This window comes from Motacilla alba, chromosome 4 (assembly GCF_015832195.1).
Source record: "Motacilla alba alba isolate MOTALB_02 chromosome 4, Motacilla_alba_V1.0_pri, whole genome shotgun sequence".
In the NCBI taxonomy this organism is placed as follows: Eukaryota; Metazoa; Chordata; class Aves; order Passeriformes; family Motacillidae; genus Motacilla; species Motacilla alba.
Window position 1 is genome coordinate 2,493,007 of NC_052019.1, and position 17,434 is coordinate 2,510,440.

The 17,434-nt window shown below is 41.8% G+C and overlaps 1 protein-coding gene across 1 annotated transcript in view; it reads left to right on the top strand.

The window, feature by feature from the left end:
- The window catches only part of DDRGK1 (DDRGK domain containing 1), a 40,596-nt gene that overhangs the window by 13,963 nt on the left and 9,199 nt on the right, over positions 1-17,434 (top strand). The window contains exons 3-5 of the mRNA XM_038135745.1: positions 5,518-5,624; positions 7,160-7,261; positions 16,897-17,019. Coding sequence (XP_037991673.1) covers positions 5,518-5,624; positions 7,160-7,261; positions 16,897-17,019 — 332 coding nt within the window. The remainder of the gene's footprint in view (positions 1-5,517; positions 5,625-7,159; positions 7,262-16,896; positions 17,020-17,434) is intronic.

Here is a 17,434-nt window from a genome sequence, read left to right on the forward strand (position 1 = left end):
TATTATGTAATAATAGCAATAATAGTAGAGAGCCCAGTCTGTGGGCTCTCTACTTCTGGCAGCAACATCAAATTCCCAAAGGTTCAATATCCCAACATCTGCATGGCTTTTCTCTGAGCTTTTAGCATTGTGCAGCTGAGCACAAGTGCTGGAATCTCCAGTACAGTGAACATTTGGTTAAATTATTTTACTTCCACAGCATCAGTAATGATAAATCCAACAGCTTTTGACAGTTTGAGTGCGTGAGTTTGTGAAATAAAACATGATAAAGAAAAGTTAGTGAGTGCAACATAAATGAAATTCTAAGTTCCTCTCTTCTTTTGCATGGCAAGGTTTGGAGATGAGAATCTCACATTTTTTCTTTGGAAGTATTAATCACTATTGGGAAGAAAGCAAAAAACAAAGTTTTAAAAGTTTTTAAATTATAATAATTGGGCATTTTTGAATGCTTTTTATTGCTTTGTGTGGCATCTACGCTCAGCATTCAAATCGTGCAGCTAAAAAAAATCTTGTATGAGTGTTTTCTGCTATTTTTTGGGGGGAAAAATAATATAAAAATAATGCTTCATCCCCATGGAGTGATAGATATTGTGCATAAGTTCAAGAAGAATGTGTTTGTGCTGAAATCTCTTAAAATAAGCACTTTTGCTGAGCACTGAAAGATCTGGAAAATGTGTAAATTTAGAAGCAGTGATGTGGTCCCACGCTGTTCTTGTGAAATGGAGCTGTGTTAATTAGCGTAGTACTTGAAATCATTTTAATGCTTAATCAGTGGGAAAACCTTTCTAGTACAGTTAAACTTTGACTAATATCCCAACTAGTGAATCAAAAGTCAGTTTTGCCTTGCTGCTACTCATCCAGTGAGTTTGGTGTTGCCAGAGTGCCCCCAGTGAGTGTCTGATCCTGTTCAGGCACAGACAGGCTGGGCAGGGGGAGGGCTGTGGTTTCTCATTTCTGCCAGATGCTTTTAGCTGAGAATAACCTTCACGTTCTGCTCTAAAGGTCTGGTCTTTGTGTCTGCTGTGCTTCTCTGCCCTCAGTGTTGCCTGCTTTTGTGGCTTCAGATGAATAAACCAGTTTCTTGTTCAGTTTCTAAATTAAAAATTAAGAAGCACAAAAACTGAGGCCAGTTATTAGATCATAATCAATCCCACCACAGGATTGTGTTACTGGGGAATGGCCACACCTTTCCAGAGGCTGGTGTCACACATCTGTTGGGTATTAATTACATGCTGTTAATAACATTTTCTGCTTTTGCCTAGCATCTTTCCCCCCCTCCTTTCTCTTACTCCTTTTGTTAGGTGCTGCATAAATAGTAAATAAGGCAGCTGGCTGTGCCCAAAGGACTTTCTGGGAGTACCTGTGCAACTCTCCTTCTTTTTCGTGGGTGGGAATCCATTTGCTTCACCCAAAACTTAAAAGGAAGCAAGACAAGGACAGCTAGACCAGGTTGGATGGGGGTTGGAGAGACCTGGTCTAGTGGAAGGTGAGAGTGGCAGTGGGGTTTTGGAACAAGATGATCTTTAAGGTCCTTTCCAATCCAAACCATTCTTTGATTCTTGGAGAACAAAAATACACGATCCTGATAGTTTATTTTGGAAGTTTTTGTCAATTCTGTACACTCTACAGAATTCTGCTAAATCTCTGTCCTGATAGAGAACATCAGCACTCCAGCACATTTTCTAAAGGTACTGTAAATTTCCAGCAATTCAGACACCTGTGTGACTGATAACTTCCCTGTTGTGCTGCCTCTCAGTATGTTCAAAATATCAACGAAAAGCAAAACTTCCCTGAAGATTCCCTCAGCTGGGCAGCAGAGCCCCACGTCTGTGTAAAGCAGAGTTTGTCACACTGGTTGTGCTGATTCTGGATCAGCTGGGCAGCAGAGAGCCCACGTCTGTGTAAGGCAGAGTTTGTCACACTGGTTGTGCTGATTCTGGATCAGCTGGCCAGCTGAGCACCCCACGTCTGTGTAAAGCAGAGTTTGTCACACTGGTTGTGCTGATTCTGGATCAGCTGGGCAGCAGAGAGCCCACGTTTGTGTAAAGCAGAGTTTGTCACACTGGTTGTGCTGATTCTGGATCATCTGGGCAGCAGAGAGCCCATGTTTGTGTAAGGCAGAGTTTGTCACACTGGTTGTGCTGATTCTGGATCAGCTGGGCAGCAGAGAGCCCCACGTCTGTGTAAAGCAGAGTTTGTCACACTGGTTGTGCTGATTCTGGATCAGCTGGGCAGCTGAGCACCCCACGTTTGTGTAAGGCAGAGTTTGTCACACTGGTTGTGCTGATTCTGGATCAGCTGGCCAGCAGAGAGCCCACGTTTGTGTAAAGCAGAGTTTGTCACACTGGTTGTGCTTTCTGACTCTGGATGGAAATTCCAGGGACTGTTGAAATCACAGAAGGGTTTGGGTTGGAATTAATGTTAAAGCTCATCCAGTGCCACCCCTGCCATGGCCAGGGACACCTTCCACTAGCCCAGGTGGCTCCAAGCCCTGTCTAGCCTGGCCTTGGACACTTCCAGGGATCCAGGGGCAGCCGCGGCTTCTCTGGGAAATCCATTCCAGGGCCTCCCCATCCTCACAGGGGAAAAATCATTCCCAGTATCCCATCTAAATCTGCTTTCTTTCAGTTTTAATGCTGTCAGGGTGTGGGGTTTCCCAGCTGAGCACAAAGCCAGGCTGCCCAAGCCCAGCACTTGGGGGATGCTAAGCTGCTTTCATGAACTGACCCTCCTGCACCCCACCCAAGCTCAGGGACAGATGGAGGCCAAGTTCCTATGGACTCGCTCCCCACGGAGTCTCCCAGTGCTGTCACAGCCACAAGGGTGTGAAAAGTGATTGTTAAAAGCTGCTGAAACAACCCCTGCTTGATTAACATGAAATAGAGAATGGCTGGCTGTGTGCAGCACCCTCCCTGCTTTTGGTGGAGCTGTGACAGCAAATGGATTCAGCAAATGCTTTGGCTGTGTGTTTATGTTGCTGTCAGCACGTTCAGGTTTATTTAGTAAATTTTAATTGCAGCCAGGTTGAGTGCCCTGGTGACCTTTGCAGCTCTGCTGAATCGTGTGCTGTGTCTCCATCCCCATCTCTGCCTTTTGATGGCTGGAACTCTGTGGGGTTTCACCCCCGGATTGGGGTGACCCCAAAAGATGGAAAAGTCTCTCCTCCAACCCGTGCCTTCGAAGAAAGACTCAGTAGTCTTCTGTTGTCTGGTCTCAAGGTAGTTTATTGTTGGTTATCTAAAAGATTCTTCTCCCGAACTGCTGTGGCCCGTTCAGCAGCTCAGACAAAGGCACACTGCCCTCCCAGGGGCTGGAGCCATCTTTTATATCATATATTACGTACTACATGTTTATACCTTTTCCCCAATACCTACTATCTATATTGAATGGTGACTTTCTACTCTAAACCAATCTGTGAGTGCCAACATCACCAAAGACATGGAGGCTGGGAAGGAGAAAGAGGAGAGGGCACACCCAAATCCCTCCATCTTAGAACTCCTGACCCCCATGTACAAAACTTGGACCCCTGTGTACAAGGCTTAAAACCCCCCTGTACAGCACTCAAAAACCCTTCCTTTCACTTCGTCACTACTTCTACTACAATACCTAAACTTGTGTGTGTGGCTTGTAATTCTTCATACAGAGTTGGTAATTTGCTCCATGGGCTAAGATCAAAACCCCACGTGTGTCTTTGGCTGCATGCCAGGGTCTCAGAGCCCCCTGCCAGCGGCTCTGGCCATCCAGGGCACCCAGAGGGATGTTCTGGATTCTGACAGAACTCCACACACTGGAGGAAAATTGGAGGAAGTGGTGCCTAAGGGGGTCACATCAGATGCTTCAAACAGGAGGAAAGAAATGCTCCTGAGCAACAAAGTTTGATCCAGGACTAGGAAAAAAAAAAAGGCTTTAAAACAAGCCTTCCTTGGATTTCTGGCTCAGGTAATCTTAATATAGATGAAACCTGAGAAGCCCTCAGGTGGAACAGTGTCATAGATGGTGTTTTATACTTGTGGTGTTTGCAAGAAATAATTTTCTAAATAATACCAGGACTGAGCTGTTAATTTCGGAGTAATAACTGCTAGTGCTGGGTGTGCTCACCCGTTGTGTTTGGAGCTCCCCTCAGTGCTGTACTTAAAATACAAATAAAGTTATTTTAAGTATTATTAAAATTATAGAAGCATCTGTGTCAGGTCTGAGTATCCCTGGTGCAGGAAGGGGGAACCTTTTTGTTCATCTCAGTAATCAGACTCCAGTAGTTCTCTGAAGCCCAGCTCAGCAACCAAGCTCATATTAATTCCATCTCTTGAAAACTGCTGTTATTTGAGAGCCACCTACACAGCTCTCAGATACATTTATTTCTCATGATGTCTTGGTAGTTTAACCATAGTCGCATTCTGTGTCTTGGAATTAGTAAAACAAGAGTGTTTCCAACCTAATTCTTCATAAAAAAAGGAGTGTCATTCATCCATAGACTCCTTTCACAGCAGCTTTTTTGGGTTCCCAAAAGAGGGGACCAGGTGTTCTGGAGAGAGCTCCCTTCAGAAAACATCCTGGCACAAATCTCTTCCAGGTTGGATCTGAAGTCAGCATTGAGCAGAGCAGCACTGGAGATGCTCAAAGCATCAATTAATTGACCCAAAAAGAGGATCCATGTGTGAGAGTTTTCATTTTGAGCCTGCCATGAGTGTGAATTTGCTGTGTGGTGCTTGTGCAGTGAGCTGAGGATTTCCCTGGGAGTGTTGAGGTCAGTCCCCAGGCCTTTGGTGGGATCAGGGTCTGATTTTGACCAGCAAATAAAGTGGCCAAATATTCCTGAGCTTTGAGCAGGGAGGAAATGGCTGCGTTGAAAAGCTCTTCTTCCTCAGCCCTTGAGTGAGCAGAAATCCTCATTTGCACACCCTTTGAGCATAAAACCCTTTCATATTTCACCACTGCAGAAATCACCTCTGTGAACAACCATTTGTCATACAACAGGCAAATATTTACATGTCATTTTCTTGCAGGCAGACCCAAGATTTGCATTTCAAGGATTTTTTTTTTCCCCTCATCCCTGAAAGGTTTTTTCTGTCAGAACCAGTGCATGAGTGGGGTGCCTCTGAATCCCATTTTTTCAGTGGATGTCTTGTTGTGCAAAGCCTGGGGTTAACTGGGAAGAAAGTCTCTTCAGGCCAGCGTTGAGCAGATAAATAATGACAACCATTAGCACAATTCCTGTATGAGAGAAAATCTCTCTTTTAATTGTGGAAAGCAAGAAATATTCATGAAAAGCCTCCCTTTAAAGGATCAAGGAAATTTTTATTTCTGCCTTCACTTGAGTGTGTTTGCCTTGTTACTTCTGCTCTGTGGCTTTGGCAGTCTCATGTGATTTTTTTTTCTCTTTTTCCATCTAAAAGGTCTTGTCTGAAGTGTGTGTGTGTCTCCTTTTCATCTGCTGCTGCTTTCCTAGGCAGCGCTGAAGTTTCCTCTGAGAGACTTTTGACAGATGATTTAAAATTTGTCATTCGTGCAATGTTGCAGAGGAAGAGGATGCTGAGGAGGCACCAGAATTTCAGGTGTCTGGGAAAATTGGAGCAAAGAAGCAGAGGAAATTAGAAGAGAAACAAGCCAGGAGAGCACAGAGAGAGGTGAGTATTTCCTGCCACGTATTGAGCAGAGCCTGAACAGCTCAGCAGAGAGCTGGGAATGACACAGAAAGGCAAAGGCAGTGTCATCACTGAAGGGTTGTTTCATCTTAAAAATGTCAATTCAGCTTTTGCTGGCCCTAGAGGGCCGTGGAAAAGTCTGTCTCATTTGCTTTCCATTCAGACTCGTGGAGAGGAGAGGAGTTAAACTCTTGAATGCTCTTTCTTGGATGTTTCCACTGCCTTCCAGATTAATGCCAGCACTGTCTCCCCTTAAAAATCCATGCCAGTCCCCACGGTGCTGGTGTAGCACCCTGGGCAGTTGTGAGAAGTGGTTCAGGTGCTCTCAGAGTGCAGAAGTGTGGTTTGGTTTTATCTCTGTTCAGCCATAGTTGTTGTTTTTACAGACTGGGGGAGATGAAAAGCTTTTTGGTGGTAATTCCAGGGAAGCAAGAGGCATTTCACCCTTCTGAATGCAGCAGTTTGTGCATTTTTCTTGGAATTGTTCTGGGTTGTTTTTTTTTTCAGGCTCTGTATTGTTCTATATGTACATTTTTAAAGCTTGTGAAATCCCAACTTGGGAATTTTAATGTCACCTGAGGTTTAAATCCAGTGTAGTAGATGGAGCAGTTGGTAATAAACTTAATTAGTGGTTATATACTTCCATTATGAACCTTTTCTCACTCAGTGCTTTCATCACTTTACTTTCCATACTCATTGAATTTAATTTTTTTTTTTTTTTTTGGTGGAAAATGTGAGCAAAGTTGAATGAAGTTGGATAAGCATCAGTTGGTGGAGCAAGGAATCTTCTGTTTCATTTTAAAACATGCTGATTTTTATTTTCCCATGTAGACAGATAAATTCCTTGGATGGGGCTTTTTCTCTGGAACACTCAAAGCCAAATCCTCCACTGGAATATTTTCTGCTTGTCCTCTTAATGTATTTTCAAATTTAAGTATCCTGAAGAGCCCGGAAAAAAATCTTTAAAAAAGCTAAACACACCAAGACAACACCCTTTTTATTTTTCCCTCATTTTGCAACAACCTCTTTGTTTTAACAACAAAAATAAAATTATTTTAAGAGACCATTGCAGCTTTTTCTGCAGGAGATTCTGCCCAGGTTAATGATACATTTGAATGCACTTTTTTACAGTGTGTGTGTTCCAAATCCTTTTTTTTTTTAGTTCCTTAGGGTCCTTTCTAACTGAACTTCAGGTGAGGAGAACTGGAATTCCCTGACACAACATTGGTTAACATCACTGTTGTAATAAGCTCATAAGCACATTCAAAAATTAATGAGATACAGATAAGACAAGTGAGGAGGGTAATTTCTAAATTTACCACGATGTTGATTGTGCTGGAGGGAAGTGAAATTATAGTGGTTTTTATTATTATTATAATTATGATTTTTGATGTTTCTTTCTGCATCTAAAAGGTGGGAAGACCCCCCCCCCCCCCCCCCCCATGGTATCATCATATGAAATTTTAAAATGCAGATTCAAAAAGGGTAAGGCTTGGCTTGCATCATGTTTGTTTCAGGCTGAAGAAGCAGAGAGAGAAGAAAGGAGAAAGCTCGAGTCCAAAAGAGAGGAGGAGAGGAGGAAAGAAGAGGAGAGGATTCGTCTGGAGGAAGAACGACAGGTGGGAATAATTGTATTTATTGATGCAAATACTGAGCCAGCTTTGCTTTTGGGATTGTTTCTGGGGGGAGTTCTGTGCCCAGGGACCACAGGGTCTGTCCTGCTCCAGCCACATCCAGGATTTGGAGCTCAGGATTTGCCCAGCCCAGCTCTGAGTGTCTCCCAAGGATGGAGATTCACAACTTCCTCTGTTCCAGCTGGAACCAGCAGGGCAGAAAGCGAAAGGCAGCAGCAGCAGCAACTGATTTTGCAAGGGTTGTGTGAAATTGTATGATTTCATTCTAATTTTATGTGTATTTGCATGTGCTTCCCAATTAAAGATTCCTGAGCTGTGCATATGTTAGCAGGAGTGACCCAGAAAAACAGGTACTGCTCCACTGGAATGCTTGTGTGGAATACTTTTCACCAGTGAGGGAGGAAAACTTGGACTTCAGAGCTGCTTTTTGTACTCAGGCCATCAGTGCTGACTGAGAACTTCATGCTCTGGTGCTGCTGCAGGTTTTGTGGTGGAAAGGACAGAGGTGTTCTGCACAGTTCTGAGATGAAAAATTGCAGCACTCAGCTCTCACTGTGATTTTTTTTTAATTTTTTTTTGAATTTGTGTCTCTACTTCATGGAGATTTATTTTAATTTGCTCCAAGAGCAGGTTGTGTAAGTGGGGTGTGTCGCTGATAATATTTTAAAAAGGAAAAGACAGTTTTTCCTTTCCTCTGTCGAGGGTATGAAGGCAGGATAAGGCAATTTAAAAAATAATCCATACATTACACATAGAGGTTGCATCCTTGAGATCTTTATGTGAATTTCCATTTAGCTCTGGTGTTATTCCCCACAAATCCTTTTCCTTCTGAGCTCTCAGTTCCTTTCCATCAGTGGAAGTCTTGAATTTCAGAAACTGGAGGAGGAGAATGTCAGCACTACAACATCAGGGCATGATTTTGTAAAGCAGCTGGACCAAACTTCCAGAGGACCAACAATTCCACAGCTTCCCTTGCAAGAGAGATGTACACATTTATTTTTTTAATATTTTCCTAAAGTTCTGAGAACTTCAAGTTCTTGAAACCCTGAATAACGAGCTCAGATGACTCCAGTGCTTTGGGGGAATTGTGGCGCCCTGGCTGGACAGTGACATTAAGTGACACTGGAACTTCCAGTCCCTTGCAGGGTGGCAGCCAGCACAGCACAGCCCAGCAGGTGAATTTTTAAGCAAATTCCACCTGAGCTGGGCCAACCTGCTCCAGGGAAGCTGTAGCACAGGACTGAGTTGTTCTGCTGGGATTCTCTCAGCAATTTAGCTGGGTTAACTCAGGCATAGTTCAAAAGTTCAGTAGAAAATAAAGGTTAAATTTAAACCAGGCATCTCTTCACACAGAAATATTTATTTGCCTTCTTTTTCTTTGGTTTCTGTTCAGTTGAGGGCTGTGTAATTTATTTTTGGTTGAATGAGGAAACTCTTATTTGTTTCTGGTTTAGTTTGCAGGATTCCTAGTGAAGTCTGCACTACAGCACTTCTATTTCACATGGCTCTGGGAAAAAGAGGAATACAAGCCAAGACTCTGATTTTATTTGTTTGTTTGTTTGTTTATTTTAAAATTTTGTGCACAACAATCCACAGAGTACTTCCTAGAACTTGGAAAATTGCCCAGATGCCTGAATCCAGCTTGGTCACTTTAGCCAGTACCTTCCTACTTAAACACTGTAATTTTGAGCTATTTTAGTTTGGTTTACTTATTTGTTTTCCCAGTATTTATCAGGACAGCAAGCCCACCCACCAGGGTACATCAGGGACATTATTCTGCCTCTCAGAGGAAAGCGCTTTCAATATTTAATTTTTTTTTTCTTGTGTCTCAGTTGATAATCCAGTAACTGCTGAACATTTGCAGCGTGGATCAAAGTAAATGTGTCTGACCATATTTAATGTCCATGCTCAGCTGTTTTCTGGTAATTTTAAATTTGTCTTCATGGAGCCTGTAACAGGAAACAGAGCAACTGAAGAGAGCCTGTCCTTAGGCTCAGAACATCTCATCTTTCCAATCCTGTTACAGACTGATGGTGTGATGGAAAAGGCACAGCCCCTGTGAGCAGCGAGAGGATCATTGGGTTTATGGAATACACAGGATAAAATGTCATTTATTTTCCTCTAGAGGAGGAGTTCTTCATTGCCACGAGTAATGACTTGTCACCAGTGAGGCCTTGTGGACTGCACATGTGATGATTCCATTCCCTCATCTGAATTTGGAGGTGGAAAGGCAAAATTCTGAGAGACACCTCAAGTAGTGACTGATAGCAGATAAAAACCAGGGTGGAGCTGGCTTTTTCTTAGAGGCATTTTGGTCACTGACATTGCTGTAGTTAATATAATCCCACAAAGCACAAAAAATTCAGTTTATCACTGAAGTTTGCCTGAGAAATGTTGCAGTTGTCAGGTACCTCACTTTCCCCTTTCTCTCCCAGAGTATTTCTGCAGGTTCACTGGCAGGGGCAAGTCCCCAACCAAGCACAGCCAGCTTTGGTACCTAAATTCCACTTAAACCCCTTTTTTTTTTTCAGTCTCCTTCCTAAGAAGTGCTACTAAAATTGTGCTGACAGGTGGGAACTGCACCTTGAGGGAGTTATGGGGGCTAAAATCTTGCCTAGCCTTGAGAAAAATACCCTCTGCTTCTATTTCAATAGATTTGTATGCACTTATAAATAAAATGTGGTTGCCCCTTGGCTTGAGTGTTGCAAACCAGATCATGTATTTTTAAATTCAAGTTTCCTTTCCAGTGTTCTGCTGAGCTGATTGGCTGCAGGCCTGAGGAGGCTCCTTCATAATTGGCATTTGCTTCAGCTCTGCTTTACCCTGGGGATTTCCCTTTCACTCTTGGAGTTTTTTGGTGGTGAGCTGGTTTACCAGCTGACACCTTATCAATGAGAGTGAATTTCCTCTGATGTTGCAAAACAGAGTCTTCAGAAAAAAAACTGGCAGATTGCTCAGAAAAAAAAAAAAAAAGGCAAAAAAAGCTCCTTTTCCTTTGCCTGTGCACAGAGATTTTGGTAAATTTGCATTTAAGTGCCTAAATGCACTTAGATTTTGGTAAATTTGCATTTAAGTGCCCGAATAAAAATGGTTTGGATCTTCAGAGCTGTAGAAATGGGGGTCAGCCAGGATCACAAGGACCCTCTGGAAGGTTTGACCCTAAAGTTTTGACTCTGATATTTGACTCTGATTTTTTTTTATATATTATAGAAGAAGCACCAAGTTTTAGCTGTTTTATTATGTGAACAGCAAGATTGGTGTGTGTCTCAGCAGAGCTCGTCACTAATTATCTGTTTGGTATTTATATCCATTTTTCCTACATTACCAGTGCATTTCTGGAAGCTGATGGAGAACCACTCCATAATTGCAGTTTAAGCATCAGTTTTCAAGTGTGTATACTTCCCTCAAAATTAATTTCTCCTTAGGGAGTACAAGCTGAAAACCTTGCAAAAAAAAACCTCATTCTCCTCAGATTTTGAGGGGTTAAGGACATTTTCTGTCTAAGCAGTGAGGGGGGCAGGAATCCTACAGATCCATCTGCTTTGTGCCAGATTATTCTCAAAAGTCCCTTTTGGCTTCCTGCAGAACCTGCCCTGACAGTACAAAACCTGGCTGCTGTACAAGGAGGGATTCTTTTGGTCCTCTAAACACTCAGGATGCTTTTCCTCATCCTAAAAATTCAGGAAACAGCCACAAATGAAGGAATGACAGGGAGCAGGTGGTGCCTGAACAGAGTCTGGTGTTTGCTCTGCCTTCCTCACTACCAGTGAGGTTTTCACCACCCAAGCAGCATCCTGAGCAATCTGTGATCCCAAAAATCAACGTGTGCTTCCAGCTGGGAGCCTAAGAGAGTTTTTGGGATGCTGTGGGTTTCACCTGGTAAAAGGTTGTGTTGGAAATAATCCCTGGGATCAGTCTGAAAGGAGCCTCACAGCACATCCAGGTCCTTGGTGGGCCGGGGGGACTGGGTGGGAAAAAGAGCAGAAAACAAAGGTTTGAGTGACTCATTTATTTACTTATTTGTTCAGAAGAAATGTGGTCAAAGTGGGATCGTCTGTTCTTCACATGCAGTGGAATAAACTAATCAAAAAAGAAATCTTTGTTAAAGCCCCCATTTTGGGTAACATTTAGATGGGTGAGGAGAGAGGCAAAGAAAAAAAAAAAAAACAAAAAAAATAAAAGCAGGCAGCTGAAGATGAGCATCTGCAGTTACCACATTTCCATCTGCTGGGATTTCCCCAGCACCCCACCCATGGCTGGGGGGTGGCTCAGCCACTCTCTGCTCTGAGCCACGAGCTCAGAAGGAGCCTGAGTGCCAAAAATGTGGGGTTTGAGCTCAGAAAGAACCTGAGTGCCCAAAATATGGGGTTTGAAAGGTGAGTTTGAGCTCAGAAGGAGCCTGAGTGCCAAAAATGTGGGGTTTGAAAGGTGAGTTTGAGCTCAGAAGGAACTTGAGTGACCAAAATGTGGGGTTTGAGCTCAGAAAGAACCTGAGTGCCCAAAATGCAGGGTTTGAGCTCAGAAAGAACCTGAGTGCCCAAAATATGGGGTTTTAAAGGTGAGTTTGAGCTCAGAAGGAGCCTGAGTGCCAAAATCTGGGGTTTGAGCTCAGAAGGAACCTGAGTGCCCAAAATGTGGGGTTTGAGCTCAGAAAGAGCCTGAGTACCAAAAATGTGGGGTTTGAGCTCAGAAAGAGCCTGAGTACCAAAAATGTGGGGTTTGAGCTCAGAAGGAACCTGAGTGCCCAAAATGTGGGGTTTGAGCTCAGAAGGAACCTGAGTGCCCAAAATGTGGGATTTGAAATGTGGATTTGAGCTCACAAGGAACCTGAGTGCCAAAATGTGGGGTTTGAGCTCAGAAAGAGCCTGAGTGCCCAAAATGTGGGGTTTGAGCTCAGAAAGAGCCTGAGTGCCCAAAATGTGGGGTTTGAGCTCAGAAAGAGCCTGAGTGCCCAAAATGTGGGGTTTGAGCTCAGAAAGAGCCTGAGTGCCCAAAATGTGGGGTTTGAAAGGTGAGTTTGAGCTCAGAAGGAGCCTGAGTGCCCAAAATGTGGGGTTTGAAAGGTGAGTTTGAGTTCAGAAGGAACCTGAGTGCCCAAAATGTGGGGTTTGAGCTCAGAAAGAACCTGAGTGCCCAAAATGTGGGGTTTGAGCTCAGAAGGAACCTGAGTGCCCAAAATCTGGGGTTTGAGCTCAGAAGGGACCTGAGTGCCAAAAATGTGGGGTTTGAGCTCAGAAAGAGCCTGAGTGCCAAAAATGTGGGGTTTGAGCTCAGAAGGAACCTGAGTGCCCAAAATGTGGGGTTTGAGCTTAGAAGGAGCCTGAGTGCCAGAATGTGGGGTTTGAAAGGTGAATTTGAGCTCAGAAGGAACCTGAGTGCCCAAAATGTGGGGTTTGAGCTCAGGAGGAGCCTGAGTGCCAAAATGTGGGGTTTGAAATGTGGATTTGAGCTCAGAACGAGCCTGAGTGCCCAAAACGTGGGGTTTGAAATGTGGATTTGAGCTCACAAGGAACCTGAGTGCCAAAAATGTGGGATTTTAGCTCACAAGGAACCTGAGTGCCAAAATCTGGGGTTTGAGCTCAGAAGGAGCCTGAGTGTCCAAAATGTGGGGTTTGAAGGGTGGGTTTGAGCCCAGTGCCCTCTGTGTGCCTGGCACAAAATCCTGGGCTCGGTGTATGAGGAGACCCTGAGGGGCTGGGGGTGTTTTTGGGTTATTTGTATGGACACACTGAGTTTTGTGGAAATTGTGCTGCCTAAATTTGACCCTGCAGCTCCCACACAGCTGCTCCATGAACACGCGAGAGAAGAGGGTTAGAGAGATGGTTGAACAAAAAATATTCTAAATGAATATAATAAATAAATAGAAATATTCTAAATAAATGAATTATTCTAAATAAATATAGATATTCTAAATATATATATTCTAAATAAATATAAATAAATATAGATATTCTAAATATATATTCTAAATAAATATAAATAAATACTGTAAATAAATATAGATATTCTAAATATATATATTCTAAATAAATATAAATAAATATTCTAAATATATATAAATATTCTAAATATATATATTCTAAATAAGTATAAATAAATATTCTAAATAAATATATATTCTAAATAAATATAAATAAATATTCCAAATAAATATAGATATTTTAAATAAAATAATTATTCTAAATAAATATAAATATTATAGATTTGTTTATATATTTATTCTAAATAAATATAAATAACATTCCCAGCCATCCTGACTGTGCCAGGGTTCCCCTGCTCAGCCTCCAGCTTGCTTCTCCCTGGGCACTTGTGCAAAGTCATCTCTCCTCTTGCTCTGAACCAGGCTGCAGTTTGGATAAAGCCTTTTTTTTTCCTACAGACTGAATCATAGGTGAATTTAGGTGGTAAAGCATGTGAGGCTCCTCATGAATTTTGAATTTTTAGGTGGAAAAAAAGCAGCTGGAGATATTTAGTGTTCTGCAGAAAGCTGCAACCACCAGGAAGCTTTTGAGGGCTGACACATTTTAGCAACCAAAGCAGTGCCTCAGAGCACCTGGAAACGCTCTGCTGAGCAAAATTCAGCAGCTGGAAAACAAAATCCTGTTGGCAAAAGAGGGGCTGGTGGCTGAGTGCTCTGCCAGTCTCTCAGCAGGGCTGCTTTTCTGCCTGGTTGGGAATGGAAGTGCTGACAGGAACCTGCTGGGATACTTCCAAAAACTGCAAGGTGCTGTTTTTCAGGTAGGGAAGGACCACAGGAAGGAGCCTTGCTCATTTTTTACATTCCAGAAGCAGGAAAATGTGTTTTAGTTGTTGTTGCTCTCAGTTACAAATGGGACGGTGTCTTCTGATCTTTTCTTTTTTCTTTTTTCAGAACCATCTAGAAATTATTTACCAAAGCAATTTTGAGGCTTTGTGATTGGTTTTGTTTTTTTTTTTCTTTTTCCTCATTTCAAATCCTGCTGAATTACAACCTCTCTAATAGACCAGGGGAAGAACATCATTCTTGTCTTTCCAGGATCAAGATTAAATGTAATGCACTTACAAGAAGAGAACAATTGCTCCTGCTTCCAAATGAAATATGGTTATGTTGTTCTTGGCACCTGGAGTGCATGTAAGGGAAAAAATCTGCCGTTGGATTAATTGTTGTGGTGATGAATAACCCAAAAATGATCTTGTTTTGTCTCAAGAGCTTCCTCAGATCCGTAGATTTTTCATGAGATAGCAGTTTAAAAAAGTGGATTTGGCTTTGCAGATACACTGAGATCCTTTCAGTCCTGTTTCTTCTCATTCTTGGCAGGATTCTTTCTCCTGACTTTCTGGGAATCTGATATTAAAATATTTATTTTCTCATATATATTTTTTATACATTCATATTTATTTTTATTTTTATATCCTTTATATTTATTTATATACTTATATATTTTATAAAAATAAATATTTATAGGTTTTATATATGTTAATTATATTTATATAATTTAATATTTTTATATATTTAAATAAAAACTTACTCTTTGTTTTTTACCAAAAGACATCTTTTTTAATATGGATATATTTTCTATATACTAAATGACCTGTTCCTGTCACTCCCTGTTTGGTTTTGGTTTTGGTTTTGGTTTTGGTTTTTATGGAACAAATATTTACATTCCAGTTCCTTAAGGGAACAATCTCCATATCAATGTCAAAGATGCAGCATGGCAAGCATTTAGAAATCAGTATCATTGTTCTTTACAAAAATCAATTTCCCTGCTGATGCTAGAGGAATGCCCTGGGATTGTCACTGAAATCTGAGGAACTCCTGTGTTTGTTTAATCAGCCTCTGGAATGTGATGGAGCCAGAGGCCAGATCCTTTAGGAGTCTCTTTGTACCAGGTGCTGCACAAACATAAATTCCTCTGTGCAACATTTCCTGGAGGGAGACATTTTTGTTCTGTGTGAGCCACGGAATCTTTGAGATTGGAAGGGGCCTCTGAGATTGTCAAATCCAACCTTCAACATTGGGCCAGCCTTCTCTTGGAAAAGAGCAAAACAAATTTGAAATGAAAATCATGGAAATTTCATGCAAATTTAGGAGTTCCCAGTAAAAACCAGTTCTTATTTGAAGCATTTTCTTAAACAATCTGTCACATTCCCAAACGTTGAATCACCATCTTCGTTTGTGAAGGTGTGACTTCCACAGAACCAGGCATCACCATGTCACTGATGCTGGCCTTGGAGTTTTCTGGGCCAGATTTATTGTGTGTTTTAAAGCTTTAATATTTATTTCAAGGCAGGCTATGAAGGTTTTTTATTGTAGATAACTAAAAGGCTGAGGCTTTTGTTTGACAAACAAAAAGTAAAAAACTCCTTTTGTTAATACAATCATGCATTGCCTCCTGTGCCTAAAATACTTTATATAATAATTTATACTATTTGATTTTATATATTATCCATGTAGGATGTTTTCATACGAAAGAGATTTTCCTTGAAAACTTGGTTTTACCTGAAACTTTCACAGCTTCTCCCCAGCAGTGTAATCCACTGTGAGCACTCCCAAGGTCCTGCAGTGGCAGAGCAGACCTGGGGTCAGTAACCAAAAATGTGAATCAACGTGTGAGGAAGGCCAGATTTATTGTGGGCTTTAAAGCTTTAATATTTATTTCAAGGTAGGCTATGGAGGTTTTTTTATTGTAGATAACTAAAAACCTAAGGCTTTTGTTTAACAAACAAAAAGTAAAAAACTCCTTTTGTTAATACAACCATGCATTGCCTCCTGTGCCTAAAATACTTTATATAATAATTTATATTATTTAATTTTATATGTTATCCATGTAGCAAGTTTTCATAAGAAAGAGGTTTTCCTTGAAAACTTGGTTTTACCTGAAACTTTCACAGCTTCTCCCCAGCAGTGTAATCCACTGTGAGCTCTCCCAGTGTCCTGCAGTGGCAGAGCAGACCTGGGGCCAGTAACCAAAAATGTGAATCAAAGTGTGGGGAGGGTCAGCTTTACTGTGGGCTTTAAAGCTTTAATATTTATTTCAAGGCAGGCCATGAAGGTTTTTTATTGCAGATAACTAAAAGGCTAAGGCTTTTGTTTAACAAACAAAATGTAAAAAACTCATTTTGTTAATACAATCATGCATTGCCTCCTGTGCCTAAAATACTTTATATAATAATTTATACTATTTAATTTTATATATTATCCATGTAGGAAGTTTTCATACGAAAGAGGTTTTCCTTGAAAACTTGGTTTTACCTGAAACTTTCACAGCTTCTCTCCAGCAGTGTAATCCACTGTGAGCTCTCCCAGTGTCCTGCAGTGGCAGAGCAGACCTGGGGCCAGTAACCAAAAATGTGAACGTGTCATCAAAGTGCAGGGAGGGGCAGGGACTTCCTGTGAGGAGCAGCAGATTGATGCAAATGAAGCAGGCAGGTTGCTATTTAAGAGGTTTTCTGTCAGCTCTGGGTGTGAGATGGTCACTGCCTCTGGGGTGGCTTCTGAAACTGATCGTGCCATCAAGGGACAGCTTAGACTCAGCTTAAAAACTTTTTATGTGCTGGCTGCAGAGAAAAAAAGATGCTGCTTCACCTCAAACCTGATTTGGGAAAGAGCAAACTGATCACTTGTCATCTTTTCTGTCCAGGAAGAGGAGAAAAGGAAGGCAAAGGAAGAAGAGGAGAAGAGAGAATATGAAGAGTACCTGAAGCTGAAGGAGAGTTTTGTGGTTGAAGAGGAAGGGGTTGAAGAATCAATGACAGAGGAACAGGTATGTGAGGCTGGTTCTGCAGTTCCCCTTCTCCTCTTAGACTTGCTGCATTCTGTCTCGTGTAAAATGAAATTAAAAGTAGGAGTCAGCCAAAGGTTTTTGCTTGTGAAAGCTAAATTGTGTCTGTGGCACAGGTTAACCCTGGAATATTTCCTGGGGAATGCTGCTGTTCCTCATACCAGACTCCTACAGGGTATTTTGGAGCTCTGAGAGAACTTGCTGGAAATGAGTTCTGTCCTCCCTGTGTCTAAGAACTGAAATGAAACTCATCCTGGATAATCTCTCACTGTCAGCAGCTCTGCCTTACCCACAGAGACTGAGCCAGTAAAGCTGAATTTGGAGTTTGAAAGTGCCCACAGACCTTGGGGGCAATTATCTGGGTTTGGCTTTATTTTCTACACCAAGAGAGCTGCTG